General features: G+C 37.9%; 1 protein-coding gene across 6 annotated transcripts in view; it reads left to right on the forward strand.

Moving 5' to 3' along the window:
* The first annotated feature begins 3,681 nt into the window (after nt 1-3,681).
* MRPL3 (mitochondrial ribosomal protein L3) overlaps nt 3,682-19,358 on the forward strand; it is a 91,840-nt gene continuing 76,163 nt past the window's right edge. For all 6 annotated transcript variants that reach the window (XR_004031283.1, XR_004031284.1, XR_004031285.1 and 3 more), the window contains exons 1-6: nt 3,682-3,968; nt 4,979-5,163; nt 6,206-6,297; nt 8,445-8,543; nt 16,927-17,026; nt 19,271-19,331. Coding sequence is in view for 3 of the 6 variants with exons in the window: in XM_030816830.1 (XP_030672690.1) it covers nt 3,877-3,968; nt 4,979-5,163; nt 6,206-6,297; nt 8,445-8,543; nt 16,927-17,026; nt 19,271-19,331 (629 nt within the window). In the remaining 3 variants the exon portion in view is untranslated. The remainder of the gene's footprint in view (nt 3,969-4,978; nt 5,164-6,205; nt 6,298-8,444; nt 8,544-16,926; nt 17,027-19,270; nt 19,332-19,358) is intronic.

The raw sequence follows: 19,358 nt of genomic DNA on the forward strand, positions 1-19,358 counted from the left end.
AAAGCATTGGTTCCTTGGCATGTGATGCTACATTGTCTGTTGCTAATATTTTTTCTAAGTAATCAAAGAACTTTAAAAAATGCACATTGGTATAATTACATTAAGTTTTGAAACCTTAAACCCAGATTACTACATGGCCATACTGCTTTTTTCAATTTTTTTTAGGCTTTCTTCAAGCCAAATGAATTTTAATTCTGATCATCTCTTGGAACCCTAAAGTCTGTGGGCTTACTTGGGAATTTACAAATAAAAATTATGTTTTAAAAGCAATATATTAAAGTTACAAATTGTGATTTGGCCTTACTGAAGGACATTGAAGCAGAATTCATTCTCTTATTGAATGAGTATCTGTGGATTTTGCAATACAGCCTTTCAAATTTTCTATTTCAGCCAGCAATGGAATCTTAAAGTTCAAAAATCTCTTAAAGTTTATTTTATCTATATCCCCATTGGATGCTTGACTCACCTTCATAACATCTTTACTGATTTTAAAATATGCTAGATTCTCACAACTTGAGAAAAATGGAGGAAGGTCAAGGAAAACTTAGTAAATCCAAATCATTGTTTAAAAGATTTCTAATTTCAAATATAAGGTATGTTATAAACTAAGAGACAGCATAAGTGAATACTAAAATGGAAATTACCCAACAAAAAATTTACCATCTTGCAATAATCCAACTATACAGGATACATCACAAACATTATAAGAGCTAATGGTAGAGCCTAATGGCAGGAACACATATAAAAGATTATTTCCAGTGAACTCTTGCTTTGAAATCTGCTCCTTCTATGATTATTCTCTTGTGTTGAACATAGCTTTAGTAATTCAAAAATGAATCTATTCCTAATGTTTTATTTAATAAGAGAAGGCTTATGAGATCATCTGTTGGTCTGAATTAGTGGAGTAAGAGTTATAGAACTGTAGCACTAAAAAGAGAAAGTGCAAGTTATCTTTGTTCCAATAAGGAATTGAAATCTTAGAGAGGCAAAATGGCACTACAATTTCAGGGTCTAAGGCAGTTTCTGAAGGATGACATCAGAAATAACAGGAAGCTCTAGGTCAGTGCCTGACTGCCCTAGAAAAGCCTAGGCTGGGTCCCTTGACAACTGGGCCTGGTAACTATCAGTTAGCAGCATATTGCAGTGACTAAATCAAGTATGACACCACTCAGCCCTGGCTGGCAATCAGGAGACACATTTTTCATGACAGCAGACAAACTATGTTTTACTTTGGTTCAGTTCGGCAGTGGTGCCTGCTGTCAAGGTCGTCCTTATGGACTAGGAGATATTTGGTACTATGGGAAAAGGTTAGACCAAATGGCTACCTCTTCAATCCTCACTCACCACTGCATGTGATATGTTTACTTACCGATTTTCCTCTTTAGCCTTAAAGAAATTCCAAGGCAAGAGTAGCGACATATTTGTCATCCAAAGAAACAAAATGTCTAAAAGCATAAGCTCTATCTATGGTCATAGTCTTTGGTTCTACCAGTTAATAGCTGGGTGATTTTATTTAAGTTATGTAATCTCTGTATGCCTATTTTCTTAACTGTAAGATCCAGATAATTATACTATTGTCACAGCAAATTGTTATAACAATCAAGTGAGAAAATATACTGAGAGAGTAAAAATGAATACTATTAGTAACTGGACTGCAGTGTTTATAGCAGAACATCAATACAATATTTCTTTTTTTTTTTTTTTTTTTTTGAGAAGGAGTCTTGCTCTGTCACCCAGGATGGAGTGCAGTGGCTCAATCTCAGCTCACTGCAAGCTCCGCCTCCCAGGTTCACACCATTCTCTTGCCTCGGCCTCCTGAGTAGCTGGGACTATAGGCGCCAGCCACTATGCCTGGCTAATTTTTTTTTGTACTTTTAGTAGAGAAGGGGTTTCACCATGTCAGCCAGGATGGTCTCAATCTCCTGACCTTGTGATCCACCCGCCCTGGCATCCCAAAGTGCTGAGCCACCACGCCCAGCCCATCATTACAATATTTGTTACAGACCATACTGTAGGCCACACCACTGCCACAAAATGACTAACAGTTCCTTATTCTGAGTGATTGCTGCTTCCTTATGAACATCATGCCCACTTCCTCTCTGTTCTTCCTATCTCTAGAACAAAGATTATCAAGATATCCAATTGCCGAACTGTCCTTTCTTCTTGACAGCATCCATTCTAAAACAAGTTCCTACTTCTCTGATGCCACCTTAAAATCACTCAGCCTTAAGTCCAAATTTCATTTCAAGCCCCTCCCAGGTCACTCTTGGAAACATCCTCAGACATATGCTGTCTTTTGCTGCATCAAGCTAATTAAACTCAACTTTGTATGAGTTCACGTTTTCTTCTAGTAGCCTTGGCTGATGGGCTTCCACAATGCTGAGCACATACTCTAGCACACTATATGGATAAGAAATGTTAGTTATTGGCAGTAGTACAGAAATCTTCTTCTTATTCTCAACTTCTTGCATGTAGCACACCTCAAAACATGTTTGTTCAATGAAGAGCCATCCTTAAGTATCTGGGAAGCCAGACAGCATGGCTAGAATGAAGAGATGTAGTTTTTGCTTCAAGGTCCAAAATATTATTGAAAAGTGTCTAAGGTAACTGCAATAGCAATGAGTTGAATGAATGGACAAGCAAAGCAAAGAATTTTTAGCCCACTAAAGTCCAAGTAATGGCCAGGAATTGACCTTTGTCTGGACCTGTTAAGCCAGGATAGCCAGATCTCTAGTAAAAAGAGAAGGTTGAAATAGCTACACTTTAAAGTTCTTATTTCCAAATTTCTACAAACAGTAATCTGACAAGGGAATTAGTAGAAGAATAAATATCCTAGTCACATACATGGTTATTAGGCTAGATCTGGAACCCAAGACAAGCGATTGTTTGTGCAGAAGGTGTATTAGCTATCTATTACTGCATAACAAATTACCCTAAAGCTTAATGACTCAAAAAAAACCAGTAATCATTTATTTTCTCTGGCAATTTCTCCTGGTCAGGATTTCACAAGCTGCCTGGCTGGGAGATTCAGGCTTAACGTCTCCATGAGTTGCCGCTTAGGGCTAGTGGATCCACTTCCTAGGTGGCTCAGTCATGACTGGCTAGTTGATTCCTCTTTGTATGTTTCTCCCTGCAGAGCTGTTTGAGTGTCTGCAGGAAATGACGGCTAGCTTTCTCCATAGGGAGCAATCCAAGAGACAAAAGCTGCAGTAACAATATGTTTTATGATCCAGCCCTAGAAGGCATACATCATTTCTATGGGTGTAGTCTACTGATAACACATGCCAACTCTGTTTCAGTGCCAACTCTGCTCCTCTGCCAGATGTGTTGCTTTGGTCCAGCACGTAAATTCTGAGTCAGTTTCCTCATGTATAATTGAAAAATAACTACTTCCTTTCAGGACCGTTTTTTATGATTAATATAGGATTATCAAGCGCTGTTTAGCATAATGCATTGCCTCACAACGGGCACTATTTAGAAGTGTTTTCATTTTCCTTAGCGTCCTCAGGAAGTCTGCCCTTATTCTTCTAAAGTTTAAATTCTGAACATTCCTTTTATTTTACCCCTGGAGGGGCGAGTCAGTCCCCACCCACCCCTGCCTACTCCAACTCAGATCCAAAGTAGGACAACGGTGGAAGCGGAACTATAGTTTCTGGGGAGCGACTCTAGTGCCCGGAGATCATTGTAAAATGCACCGGAAGTGGATCCGGCGGCTTTCTTTCCGTCGCGGAGGGCATCGGCCGGCGACCATTCCGGCGACCATTGCGACAACTTCCCCACGGCTGCTGCGTCCACGTGGCGGTGGCGTGGGGACTCCCTGAAAGGAGAGCGGCGGGGCGCCCGGAAGTCGTGAGTCGAGTCTTCCCGGGCTAATCCATGCCGGGTTGGAGGCTGCTGACGCAGGTCGGCGCCCAGGTGCTGGGTCGAGTCGGAGACGGCCTGGGTGCTGCCCTGGGCCCGGGGAACAGGTAGGAAGGTGTGAGGGTGTCCTACCTGCACAGTTGCGTCCTAAAGCAGTGGAATGGCCTGGTGCAGTTGGGCCTCCCCTGGGTGGAGGAGGAAGGGGCTCTGTTGAGACGTGGGACACGGAAGAATAAGGGCCATTAACCTAAGGAAGCGCGTTCTAAGGGGATTGAAGTGGTGATTTTTAAAAAACGCTTATGAGCCAGCCACTAGCAGCGAACGCTATTAACAGCAATCATATCTTAAAATTAGTGAGCGTTTGCCAGGTACTAAGAGCTCCGCTAAGTGTATTAGGTGCCTTATGTAGCCTCACGGGAACAAACTACTATCATAAGGTTTACAGATAAAACTGAAGGTTAGAGAGGTGAGTTAATTTGCCCAAAGTCACTCAACTAATAAGTGGGAAATTGGGAATCTAACCTGAATTTACCTGACTACAAAAGGAGAGTAGACTGCAGAAAGCTTTACTTCTGTTCTGACCCTCCATGCAAGAATTACACCCCTTCTTCCTGACCTCCACCCACTAAGGTCTTTCTTGGTACGTTCACCTGTTCAGAGGTCATGACTTTTGTGGATCTTTTAACTTTGCACACCCAGTTTCTTCACTTCTCTGAACCTAGGCCATGTCATTGCAGGGAGGCGGTGAGCTTATTAGACAAAGATCAGCATGCCACCTTCTGCCACCTCCACTGAATGTAAAACTATTAAGGTACACTTCCAAATGGGTTAGTGGCTTCTCATGTCTATAGGTAGGACTGTTTTTTTGGGAATCTGTTTATCTGCGAGGAGAAGATGAATTTTTTTCTCCAGGGTAACGACTAACAGTTTAAATGTGAGCCTTATCCGAAGGAATGGGGTGAGGAAAAGGTTGGAGACAAGAAAAAAAGGTATACAGAATCCAAGCCCTTTCCCAAGGCCCTGACCACACTTTCCAATTTGTGACTTCCCTTTTCTATAATAAGTGGAGGAAGTTTTTAAATTGTGGTTTGGTTTTATTTGTTTTTTCTTTTTGTAGAACACACATCTGGCTTTTTGTTAGAGGTCTTCATGGAAAGAGTGGTACATGGTGGGATGAGCATCTTTCTGAAGAAAATGTCCCATTCATTAAGCAGTTGGTCTCTGATGAAGATAAAGCCCAATTAGCAAGTAAACTATGTCCTCTGAAAGATGAACCATGGCCTATACATCCTTGGGAACCAGGTGATTATTTTGTATTTGATGAGCTCTCATTTCCTAATTACTGTGTGGCTGGACACATTTAAAATCATAGTGACCGCCTGATAATTTATCATTTCTTGAATTTATTTTTCATGTGCTGCGTCTGTTTTATTGTGGTTTGTTTTGCAAGTTTATTTCCAACCTCCTAGTCTAGTTTTAGTGAATGTCATGATAATAAAGACCTCCTTGAGAAGCTGTTTTATAGGTGAAGGGAGAATCATTCTGCATACATTCTCTTGTTTACTTCAGCTAAAAAGAATATAAGTCAGGAAAGAAAGGCTGGAAGAGTATGATGTAAATTGTAATGTGTTGCATGGATGTTCATCTGGGATGCCTTAGCACTGTAGATTTGGGAAGCATAACCCCTGAATCAGCTCTTTGTGTCTAGAAGGATGCTAAACCCATGTGTGGCCAGAACAAGAGGAGTAAGGCCTTTTCTATTAAGTGTGTGGTCCCTGGTTAGGGTTTATTGTGACAGTCGAATTGGATAGTTATCAAAACTTCTTAGTGAGGCAACTTTACCAGTTTATGCAAAGAATCTAAGTGTCTGGTTGTAGACTGACATATTTTAGCAATATATGACCAGTCGTGGCATCTCTATAGCCTCAGCTATCTTTTCAGAGTTTGAGTGATAGATGTTTTCTAATGAATAAAGTTGGGTAAGAATTGATACTAGGAAAGCAAAATGATGGACTTATCATGCCCTATATGAATGCCATTATTTAAAACCAGAATATATCTAACTTCTCTGTTTTCTTTATTTCATATATTTATGTTTGTTCATTTTACAAATATTTATTGAGCACTAATATGTCATGCCAGGCATGGTTGAAGGCACTGACATCTGTAAAGAACAGTCCTATTTTACTCTCTGAATATATATTAGCATATTTCTTATGTGCCTGCTCCTCATACGGAAACCTGATTTTAGGAAAAACGATTTCATCATGTTGGTGAATGTTGCTTTCATGTTGGTGAATGTTGCAAAAGCTTTTGTTCACATTGCTTTGGTTTTAATTGCCAGGTTCCTTTAGAGTTGGCCTTATTGCCTTGAAGCTGGGCATGATGCCTTTATGGACCAAGGATGGTCAAAAGCATGTGGTCACATTACTTCAGGTAAGAGAGAAACAGAAGACGTAAGTGATATCTATGTGTTTCAAGATCTATTTGTGCAAACCTTAACAAGAACTATTTGTATCCTGAAACATGGAACTGTGTGGTGAAGAAAGGGGTAATGTTGAACATAAATAGTATTAAAGAACTTATGGTGGTTTCAGGAATGTTCTCACCCTTGCCTGAGCAGTGGCCTTCTGATACTGGTATTGGGATAACTGGAGCAATGAATTTTTTTTTAAGTATAACCTAGCCTTTTACAGATCTCCCTGTTTACTTCATAATCGGAAAAAAACACAATCCCATTTTGTTTTCTTTTATGGCGTTCTTTCAACTCCAAATTACGGTTTTGATCTTTTTGCTAACAGAATATGATACTCTTATCTGGTGAAGCTGTATTTTGTTCGCTAAGATAAGCTATAGTCTAATGGGTAAGAATGTGTGTCCTGCGACCGGAATACCTGAGTTGCAATCCTGATTCTGCCACTTACTAGTGTATTCCTTGGAGCACTGTGCCTCATCTGTGAAAGATACTCTATTCTGTAAAAGAAATAATTGTGACCTACCTCAAAAGGTTATTGTGTAGATTGTACAAGATGATAAATGTCAGGCACTTGAAACAATGTTAAGTGTCCACTAAATATTAGCTACTATTGTCTTTATCATTATCGTTGTTATTATTATTATAGAAAGATACTGGTAAGAGATCATCACTCCCCAAATCACTTTGAGCAACTCAGTTGATCTTGCTGCTTAGTCTTAGGCAAGTAATGATACAGGTGATGTAAAGTAAGAGCTCATGCACCTAAATGCTTAGAGTGCTAATAAGGCACAAAGAGTCTATAGATCCTTTGCAAATTATGATTGGCCCTGAATGATCAAGTATAAGACGATAGTTTTGTGAATTCTGAAGAAACTGGCAGGGGCGGGGGGCTTTCAGTAATAGCTGGTGGGATTGCAAATTGGTACAAAACCATTTTGGAAAACACTTTAGCATTATGTGGCAAAATTAAGACAGGTTAGCCTTGTAGTCTAGCAATTCCACTTCCAAGTATTACTAGAAAACTTGAGCAGCAGCATCACACTTAATGCCAACAAACTAGAAATAACCCAAGTCTCTGTCCACAGTGGAACGGGTAAACAAATCATGTTATATTCACATAATGAAATGTTGTGCAGCAATGATAATGAACAGAATAGAGCTACACAATATAGTTGAACTTTAAAAATATGTTAAGTGAAGTAAGACATGGAAGAGTACATAAAATCCATAAAATCTGATTCCATTTATATAAAGTTTAAAGCAGACAATTCTAAATACATTATTAAGCAATACTTTCCAATATAGTAATTATAAAGAAAAATAAATGGTTATCATAAATGTCAAGAGTTATTTCTAGGGCAGTGCTTCTCAAACTTTAGTGAACCTCAGCATCACTTACAGGTCTTATAAAACACAAAGATTCTGATTCAGTAGGTCTGGATTGAGGCCTGAGAATCAGCGCCTTATTAAGTTCCCAGGGGATCCTGACACTGCTTGTCTGGTGACCATACTTTTGAGAACTCCTGCTGTAGGGTAAAAAGATGAGGAGGTGATTGGGAAGAGACACACACGGGCTTTTGGGATTCTACTTCTTGAGCTGGGTAGTGGTTACATGTATATTTTGTTTATACTCATTTTGTTGTATATGTTCTTTTCTGTATGTATTTAATTTTTTTTTTTTTTGAGACGGAGAATCGCTCTGTCACCCAGACTGGAGTGCAGTGGCGTGATCTTGGCTTACTGCAAGCTCCACCTCCTGGGTTCTCGCCATTCTCCTGCCTCAGCCTCCCGAGTAGCTAGGACTACAGGCGCCCACCACCATGCCCAGCTAATTTTTAGTATTTTTAGTAGAGATGGGGTTTCACCGTGTTAGCCAGGATGGTCTCGATCTCCTGACCTCGTGACCCGCCCGCCTCGGCCTCCCAAAGTGCGTATTTAATCATTTTTTAAAAATTTATGTTTTTAAGATTGTGGTTGGTGTTAGAGGAAAGATAAGGTAAGTAACTGTAGGGAATTCCTATTTGTCCTAATGTCTCAATGTGGCTGGTTTGTAATGTTAAAATATGTATTGGCACATGCTTAGTTTTTTTATGTTTTTTTTTTTTAGGTACAAGACTGTCATGTCTTAAAATATACTTCAAAGGAAAATCATAATGGAAAAATGGCAGCCCTGTCTGTAGGAGGAAAAACTGTATCACGTTTTCGTGTAAGGATGTATTTTCATAGCTAGAATACTGCATTTTTCATCAGTTTCAAATCTGGATGAGTTTATGTTTTGAGATTGTTCCACAGCCGCAAACTTGCATTTGTTTGTGAGGTAAATTGTGTATTTGGGGGAGGCAGTCTGGCACAGCCATTTTGCCCAGGAGTCTTGGAGACTCTTGAGTTTGTTCTAATACCTCTCCCTGTATCTGGAACAAGTAATTTTACCTCTCTAAGCTGTAGTGCTTGTATATCTGTACAAGGGAATAAAAATACTACATACCTAATAGGTTTATCACAAAGATTAAATTAGGTTTTTCAAATGTGCCTGGAATATAACAGACACTCAGTAGATTTGGTTATTTTGTTATTGTTTTATGTTTCATTTCACTTTCTTCCTATGGAAAATTGTCTTAACTCTTGACACCAAGAGCTTGTGGAAATTAATTTTGTGTATTCTAGAAGGAGCTTGCAGTGTTTGGGAGAAAGCTGTATAAGAACCCAAATCAGATTTTTTTTAATAAAGCTTTTTTTTTAAGTAGAGTACTGAGTTTGTAGTTTAAGTTTGGAAAAGCTGCCCGGTGAGTATCCTGTATTGAATAACTAAAACCAGAAAACCTTTCTCAAAATGGGAGTGGTTTTCAGTAAACATCTTTAGGTTTACTAGAACACATTGCTTATCTCTAAGACAAACTTTTTTTTTCATTGCAAACTGTTTATGAAATGAACAAGGCAGAAATTAGGATACAGCCCATACCCTGACTATCAAAACTATCAGGTGTTTATCCTACCAACTACTCTATTTTCTTATCATAATTAACTTTTATTGAACATTTATTACATGCCAAGTGCGTAAGCATTACGCCTTTTTCATTTGTTACTTTATGTAAACTTTTCAGCCTCTGAGGCTAACGCAGTTAACTAACTCATTCAAAGTCACCCACTGTTAAAAGGTAGAGCGACAGACACCAGAGCCTTACCTAACTGTGTCTTGATATCTACCCACTGGGAGCTCATAAGCTAGTGAGGAAGTTACACAAATAAAACAGCCATCCCAGTACAATATTATAAATCCAAGGAGCACAGAACCGGAGACAGCCAATTCTGCCAGGGAAAATCCCAGGAGGTTTCACAGGGAGGAGAATAGAAAGGAAAATGGGTGTTACAGGCATGCCAGAGAGAATGACCTCTGCAGAAGCAGAGACAACATGGAAGAGCATGTGTGCTTGGGGAGAGAAGTGTAATGTGGCTGCATTTTAGTGTGCAGGCCTGGGCCAGTGTTGGGAGGGTGGTGAAGCTGCAGTTATCAAGGTAGTGTGTGAGGTTTAGACTTCATCTTATGGACTTTGAGGTGCTTTCTGAATTCTTTAACTAGGTCAGTAACTTGTTCAGATTGTTAAATTAGTTAACTAAAATTTTAAAAATCTGATAGGAGGAAACAGTTTTTAGGAGATTGTTTTAAGAGATCAGGAGAGAGTTGATAAGAGCCTTTAGAAGCAAGGCAGTTGCATTGAGATTGGAAGGGGCAGGGATTGGAAAGGAGTGGGTGGGAGGACAGAACTAGGTCAGTGCTGATTCCATACTCTGGGATAGGAACAAGGAAAAGGGAAGCTTTGGAGGAAAGAGATGTTTGAGATGTTCACCGGAAATCATAGTTCTGTAAATGGTGAGAAATACTGATTAGTCAATAAGTGGTGGTGGAAATCACTGAAATCTGTGACATGGTTTATTTTGTTTCGTGTTAGAGAAGTTAGCTATTTTTGAATATTATGGTAGCATACTCCATTTATTTTTCTTTAAAGCTTTGTCATAATATCTGTGCTGCTATTCTTAACAGTTTAGTGACTAACAAACTCGGGTTTCAAATAACTCCATAGTAATTAGAGTACAATGAGATATTTATAGGAACTTTTTAAAAAAATCAAGTGTTTGACTTTTTAAAAATTTGTTATGTGCCAGCCTTCATATGAGTAATTCTTTGGTTTGATAGATGCCACTGTTTTCTACTTGATTGTACTTCTGTGTTTTTGTAATGACTAGCATCGTCATCTTCATTTTCATTACCAGTTTTGTAAATTGATGCCTTCATGGCCTTAATATTTGTAAATCAAGCATGCTAGGGTAATCCCTTCTGCCCCAGCCATGTCTGTGAGGATTGCCCCCTCTGAAATATGAGGTGGTGAGAAAACAAGTGATGTGGGATCAGAAGAGTTGAATTCTAATCCTGATTTCTACCTTTAGGTCCCCTTTACTCACCTTTTGAACATCTATTTTCTTACCCGTAAAAACAAGGAATAGTACTTGATGGTCTCTGAATTCTCTTCCAGTTCTGAAAGTCTCACATTGGTTCTCTGAATATTTTAATTCTCAAGAAAAAACAAGTTTGGAGAAAAAAAGTACATGGGAGCTCAATTTATTGTATTTTACTTAGTGATGAAGATGTGTTATAATCAAAATTTTATGAAAGTAATACTAATAGTATTACTATAACAGTACTAATAATTTAAAATATTACAGAAATGATAGACATTGCATTTCATAGTCGAGGGTGTTCACACATTTTTTTCTTTTTCTTTTTTTTTTTTTGAGACGGAGTCTCGCTCTATCGCCCAGGCTGGAGTGCAATGGCGCAATCTCGGCTCACTGTAAGCTCCGCCTCCCGGGTTCACGCCATTCTCCTGCCTCAGCCTCTCCGAGTAGCTGGGACTACAGGCGCCCGCCACCACGCCCGGCTAATTTTTTGTATTTTTAGTAGAGACGGGGTTTCACTGTGGTCTCGATCTCCTGACCTCGTGATCCGCCCGCCTCGGCCTCCCAAAGTGCTGGGATTACAAGCGTGAGCCACTGCGCCCGGCCATTTTTTTCTCTTTAGCTTATTCTGATAGCTTTATTCTCTTCAGTGGTTACATAGCACAGGAGGGTGATTTGGATGTTGTGTTCTAATGTTGTGGATTTTGACTCACTTAATTTACATAAACTTTGAAAACTTCACTTCTCTAGCATAGAAAGTACTGCAAAGGACCTTCTTTCTTCAAGATATAAAATTTCTTCAAGATATAAAATTTCTAAGTCCAGGTGACATTTATTACAATAACAAGAAAAAGCTTTGTCTATAAAATGACCTTTCTTCAAAATGAAATGTGAAAATGAAGTTTTAGAATTCTTTGTAAATACAGCATTTTTGTTTGAAAACAAAGATTTTTGAAACTAAAAGTATACAGACTTCCATATTATAGCTCTCAGGAAAAAATGCAAATAGATTGATTATAGAGGATTTTTTAAAAAACAGACCTGTGAATATAAAATTTCATATATCTAAACATTTGGAAATTAAATCACTTTATAATAGTGTTAGAACTGTTTTCTTTTAATCTGTAGAGAATTTATGCCTCCAAGAAATTAGACTACGTTGCCTTTTTATTTTGTACCTTATAAATAAAAACTGATGTGGTACATAGTGTTTTTGAATGAGGAAGTTAAGTGGCCTTAAACATTGATTAAATCAATTCATCTTAGGAGGAGAGGCATTTTCATTGTGGGAAGGATAATTGCAGAGAACTTTGAAGTGGGGGAAAAGAATGCAACCTCGTAGATGGGATTATCCAAGCGTGACAGTACTGTCAGTCTTTTAAATTGCCTTTTGAAATCATTTACTTACTTAGAAGTTTGAAAAAAAGAAAAAAGTCTTTTACGCTGCTTCTGGTTTTAACTCTACTTGAGCATTTGGTTTTCCTCCTGACTGAGACCTAATTAGTTTTATAATATTTTGATTTTAAAAGAAAAAGGTATTTACTATTAGTTAAATTGGATGATAATCAAGAAGTATGTTTTATCTTGGTTCTATTTATGGTTTAGTCTAAAAAGTTACTTAGGATGAGATGTTTATATTGTCTGTTTTGTATTACTAGAATAGTAAAGGATTTTCCTCAGAAGCTTCCAGATATGCCTAAAAAGCTGGCATTAACAAAATAATATGCTTTTAAAATCATGTGGAATAGGTGAATGTCAAAAATAAACTTGAAGTCTATTCTAAAATTTAATAAATCTGAATTTTATACGTCAGGAAAATAATTTCAAGGAGCCATACTGTTAAATGAAAATTTTGTGTTTGCTCTTGTTGCAGAAGTATGAATGAAGATGAAAAGCAGGGGACTTGATAATAGTGATGTTGGGTGTTAGTGTTAATTTCAGCATGTAGGAAATAAAATAATAGAGAATGATTGGAATCAATTTGTGTTATCACTCTTGTGGAGGAAAGGATAGCTTCTTGAGAGAACTCTGTGAGGTGTAGAACAGTCTTCAGTGGACATCAAAGTAGAGCTTCTCGGCATTTGTTGTAGGCTCCACTGGAGAGCCCCAGGGGGATTCCTGGTAAGTTGTAGACTGATCCAAAAATTAAACTGTGTGCCTACAGGCCAGTGCCACCCAATTTCATGTCAACTATAGGCAACTGAGTAAGTTATAAGTACTAATGGTTTACATTTTAAACTGAACAAGTAACTAAAGTTTGCTGAGTATTCACATACTATATTCTACAAACAAGTCTGACTCTGCAGGCACTTCATTGGAATTTGGGAGAAGGATACTTTGTTATTATCAGTGTCATCTTGAGTTGATTAGGGTTTTTTAGTTGCTGCTATTCTTGCTTTTTGAAAATTACAAATTACTATTGGTTTGGTTTTATAATAGTTTCTTGCCAATTTGTTCGTCCTCAGAGCAAGTCATGATATATCTCTTAGGCCTATACTTTTACAGTAACTAGACCTGAAGATTGAGGCCACAAACACAGTAACATCGTGTTCCAAGAACTGATGCAGCAGAAGAGTAGAAAAGTGGGAGGAGTTAGACAAACTTTTTCCCAGATGGTTGCCTGTCCGTTATCTTCTGTTTCTTTTCATCGTTGGTTTAGCCCACTTCTTTATAGTCTAACCTGCCACTGTGCTTAGCTGTAAAGTCAGAGACACAGATGAATAAAAAACGGCCTTTACCATCCAGGTGCTCACAGGTCAGCATGCTGACCAACATTTGAGTAGATAAGTGTATGGTGATATGGACGGTAATTGAGATATTCCAGTGTCTAGTGTTGGCATAGACAAAGGAGCAATGTGCTGTGGTAAGGCTGCTCAGAGAGGGATCTGGATAGGAAATATAACTGAATTTAGTACTAGAGACATGTACTTACATTTCCCAGTGTGAAGAGTGCCTCTTTCACCAGAATAAAACCAACACAGATACCTCTGCCTGCTGTTCCTTCTTCCTCAACTTTGAAGCTTTGGAGATGCAGGGTAGGGAGGAGATCACAGATGAAGAGAGTGGTGCAGACAGATTCAGGTAAGCATATATAGAGTACCATAGCCATTGGGGGCCTGCAAGTTCTTCATTTATGGTTAGAAAGTTGAGGGAGAGCGAACAGCAGGAAAATAGATGTACTATGTTATATTGTGATGAAAGAGGCACTCTTCACATGAGGAAATAAAAAGTGGCATAACTTTTTTGTCAAGTCCTGTGGCAACCTATATCGAGTCTTAAGAATTAAGGTGGGGGGAAGACCCAGGAATTATAAGAAAATAAGATGTCTATAGGTTTTGTTTTTAGTGGCACTGGTTGTAGTGATATTTACAATAGCAGGACAGAAGGCAGGAGTGGAGAGCAGACAGCAGGATCTACCAGGAGCTGGGGATATAGCAGCAACTAAAGCAAGTCTACCATTACATTTGGGTAGGTTTGGGGGTGAAATGGGGAGGCTGTTACATAGAACAGGGGTCCCCAACTCCCGGGCTGTGGTCTGCGCTGTGGCCTGTTGGGAACCAGACTGCACAGCAGGAGGTGAATGGCAGGTGAGTGAGCATTAGTTACCACCTGAGCTCTACCTCCTGTCAGTCAGATCAGTGGCAGCATTAGATTCTTATAGGAGTGCAAACCCTATAGGAGCTGTGCATGTGAAGGATCTAGGTTGCATGCTCCTTATGAGACTCTAATGCCTGATAATCTGAGGTGGAACAGTTTCATTCTGAAACCATCCCTCTTGCTGCCTCCATTGGTCTGTGGAAAAATGGTCTTCCGTGAAAACCAGTCCCTGGTACCAAAAAGGTTGGGTACTGCTGACATAGAAACAGTAAAAAATGTGTATCATGACACATGGAGATAAATGCTTTGAAGGGTAATACTAAAAATATAAAGGATTTTTCTCGGAAGCTTCCTGGTATGCCTAAAAAACTGGTATTAATAAAATAATATGCTTTAATAAAATAAAAGTAGGCTGAGGGGATAAGTGACAAAAAATGGTGCTATTTCAGATTGAGTAACTAGACAAGGTAAGTTGATATTTTGATTGATACCTGAATAAGTAAGGGAGCCAGTCATGCAAAAATATGGCAGAAAAGCATTCTAGACAGAGGCAATAGGATGCGCAAAGGTCTTGAGGCCAGTGTTTGATGTGTTCTTGGGCCAATAAGGGAGCGCATTTTTTCTGAAGCAGGGTGAGTCAGGAGGAGAGTAAAAGATGAGGTCAGATTGTGTAGAACATTTTAAACCATGGTAAGGACTTAGGACTTGATTCTGCAGGAAGTAGAAGCTACTGTAGATATATGATATGGCTTGAGTTTTAAAATGATAATGCCAGCCTGTGAATTGAGAACAGACTAGAGAGTCAGGAGTGTGGAAGCTTGGAGACCAGTTAGGAGGCTATTGAAATAATCCAGGCAGAAGATAGTGGATGAGGTTGACATTGGGATGGGGTGGTAAGTGGTTGGTGTGGGTTGTATTTTTAAATAGTCTGGAGGAATTGCTGATGAATGGGACGTGGAATGTGAAGAAGAAAAGAATCAAGGGTGACTAAGATTTTTGACTTATATGGCAGCATTATGGAGTTGCCTTTTTTATTGAGATTTGGAAGAAGGCCAGGGAAGGGCAGGCTGGGTGAAGGGAATTGAGTTCAGTTTTAGATACGTTAAGCTTAAGTTTCTATATGACACTGAAGTGGAGATAATGACTTGGCAGTTGGACATGTGAATGTATAGTTCAAAGTAGAATTTGGAATTGAAGTTAGAAATGTGCAGACATTCACATATATGAGAACTGAGAGAGTAGTAACTGGAAGCCAAGAGAAAGTCTTCCATGGAGAGAGTGGTCACCTGTGTTAAGCATTGCTGGTAGATTCAGTAAAATGAGTATCAACCGGTGTGGTTGACCATATGGAGATCCTTGGTGAATGACAAGCACTTTCCATTGAGTGCTAGGAGCTGAAAGCACTGATTAAACTGGGTTCACAGAATGGGAGGAGAGAAAGTAGACTTGGCAAGTCTTTCCAGGAGCTTTGCTGTAAGGGAGAACAGAAAAATTAGCTAAAGAATATGTGGCCAGGAAAAAGTTTGTTTTAATATGTGAATTATTGTGACATGTTATATATAGTGATAGGAAGTTCCAGTAGAAAGGGGGAAAAAAATGAAGATTTCTTAGAAGAGAGTGGGGACAATTTCAGGAGGAAACCATTGAATAGGTGAGAAGGGGTGGGAATTAGTGCTTTTAATAAAAGTATGGACAGCTCATCTATCAGCATGATTTCCAGCCCCAGTTTGACATAGAGATCATGTGAGGCGCCTGAAAATTAGCAATGCCTAGACCCCACACTAGACAGTGAAGATACAATCTCTAAGCAGAGGGCCCTTGCTGTTGGCATTTTCTAGGAGCTCTCCATGTGCATCTCATGTATAACCTAGAGTAGGGTGGGAGGATAGTACTATTAATATATTAGTGCTGGTATAGACAATTTGATTTGGTAAAAGCATGGAGAAGTTCTCTTAATTCTTTTATCTGATCAACTCAAAGGGAGGAAGAGGAAACAGTGCTGAAGATTTTAGAAGAGGATGTGACTTAGTTTCCTTATAGAGTGTGAAAATTATTTAGCCAGAGATATGTAGGTATCTCTAGATATAACCAGGCCACATTTGAGATTCTGAAGTTTGTGGTCATAACATTTAAATGTAACATACCATGTTTTCTTCCAGTTTAGAATAAGTGCAGAATAGGCAGAGAGTTGATTTTTCGGGGTTTGGGTTCTTAATTCAGACAGTCTCCAGTCAGAATTTAAATATGAGCACAACTCTTTATTTTCCTGCAGAACAGAGGTCTTTCCTAGTGTGCTATATTTGAACACTGTGTACATGGTTGGAATCTAAGTAGTAAGATTATTCACAGAGATGTAATAAAATATAGCTATAAATCTCACCTCCCTTAAATAAGGGGAATTGGGTGCCCTTTGTTCATTGAGGAATAAGGTATGCTTTGATTTATTTTCTGGGGTGTTAATAATTTGGTTTAGATCTCTGTGCATTCAATTCCACTTTTAATATTCAATGTATTACTTATATGTGCTGCTTTTCCTCTAGAAAGCTACATCCATTTTGGAATTTTACCGAGAACTTGGATTGCCGCCGAAACAGACAGTTAAAATCTTTAATATAACAGATAATGCTGCAATTAAACCAGGTAATTTGAGGTTGGGGAGAGGAGGGAGGTAAAAATACCCAAATATGCAATTTGTTTAATGTCACCCCTTTCAATAAAGCTACATCTAAAATGCAAAGTCTCAAACACTTACTTTTAAATACAAAACTGTATCTGATTTTTTTTTTTTTTTAGTGGAAAAACCTGTAGAGAACTCTTTGCTTTCTGTGAGAGAGGGAGGAACACTTTTAAGTTTTTAATGTAGAGAGTTTAACATTTGAAAAAGCCACCTCAAAGAAATACACTAACTTTTAAAATTCAAAGATCATTGTTCACAGGATGGCATTCATGAAAAATAGCCAGGCTCTTGCTTAGATGGAAGAACTGGAGAAAATATAACAACAGAAGGGACCGACCATAGCACCTCAGTGTAAAGATTCTTACTTAAAATTTCCAAGATATTTTGCCTAATTCGTGGACTGTCAAAGAGTAAAGATTTGGCAGATGATTATATTGGCTCATATGGTTAGCAAAATATAACATTTTGATGTCTGAACTTCAGAAAAGCTTCCTGATCTCTGAACTTGAGTTCTGACAAGAAGACAGTAGAATGCTGTTTTAAGATTTGGTGTTTAATATCTGAACTAAACTGCTTTAAGTAAAATACAGTTGCAGTAGGCTTTTATTGGTGTGACAGAGGGTCAGCCTTGATATAAGGTAGGATTAGAAGTATTCTTGAAGTTAAGATTTTGCAATTTTAAGGCAAGGTAAATGGAATTAAACAAATAGAAAAATTAGTAGAGGTACTTGGGCCATTGTATATTAGAATAGTTTATAATGGAAATACTTTAAATATAAAGGGATAGTTCTAAAATATATGGTTGTGTATACAGTTCTGAAGCACTTTTTAATATTCTCTTTGGTATTAACACATCTAACTTTCTTAAACTCTTTGTTTATGTTTATGATAAAGATAAAATTAAGCCACATTAACTTTTGCTGTAGTTCAAATCATACAAAATTGTTTTTGGGGTCAAAATGGTCCAAAATCAGCAATTCAACCTCATAAAAGGTCACTTAATTTATTTTTAAAAAATTAATACTATTTTTGATTGACATCATAATTATATACATTTATGGGATACAGTGTGATGTTTTGATAACATGTAGACAATGTGGAATGATTAAATCTCTATATTTTCTTCATTCAAGGTTTTTCTCTGCCTGTATAAATCCAGGTTGGGTTATAACTTAAAGGAAGCCCCCCCCCCCGAAATCTTACAGCAGTTTGCTGCTTGTATTAAATAAAATATAACTATAATCAACTTTCAGTTACATTCTGTACTACAGTGGTTTCTGCCATTTAAAAAAGTGTATCTTATTTGATAATGTTTATTTTTCACCAAGATAATAAATTTCTTGCTGTCAGGGGCTGTGTCTTATGTTCTTATATTCTTGAATTTCTAGCTGCACATATTTGTAAGTGCCCTATAAATGTTTGCTAATTAATTGCCAAATAGTTCTCATAAATGTTACTTTCAAGTTTATGTAAACAATATTATGAAGGGCTTTGATTCATCACAAAATTTAAACCTTTTTAAAATAACATTTCCCAAGTACATTTAAAGTAAGACTTTATTTGCATACAACTAGTTTTGTAAACGTTTCTATATAAAATTTAATAAGAGTATCTATAAAGGCAATTTTTTGCTATTCTAATTATCTAGGCATGAACTGGAGAACTGTATTTTGTTGGTACAATGAGGAGTTCACCCAAAATCTGATATGTAGAGGCTTTATATAGATGTCATACATACCATGATCATTACACACCATATGAGGGACTTGGGTTCAAGTAATTGTTTCGTGTTTGTCCAATGGGTGCAAGATATTTAATGAAGCCCCAACATTTTTTAGTTATTCTTGTTTTTGTTTTCCCAATGTGAAAACAAGAAACATATCTTAATTTAGTATACTGTTATTCACTAAAACAACCAAGAATCATCAAATTTATGTGTTTGACAGCAAGAACACTGTGTTGTCATGGGAATCACTCATTTCAAACAGCACCACTTTTGGTCTCTGTGAAGTCAGTCAAAAGACCTATTTGTTGAATAATTTCATTGTTTGGATATTTCTAATTGCAGAAGAGAATCTCTTACCGTTTTTGAAATCAGATAGCTAGAAGCCTTCCTGGATATATGTTGAATAAAGTTGTTTATGTTGAATAAAGTTGTTTCTGTGCTGTCAAATTTCATATTGATTTTTCATTTTCTTTTCATAAAGGCACTCCTCTTTATGCTGCTCACTTTCGTCCAGGACAGTATGTGGATGTTACAGCCAAAACGTAGGTCCTCATAGCGAGTTCTCTTTT

This window comes from Nomascus leucogenys, chromosome 8 (genome assembly GCF_006542625.1).
Source record: "Nomascus leucogenys isolate Asia chromosome 8, Asia_NLE_v1, whole genome shotgun sequence".
NCBI lineage: Eukaryota > Metazoa > Chordata > Mammalia > Primates > Hylobatidae > Nomascus > Nomascus leucogenys.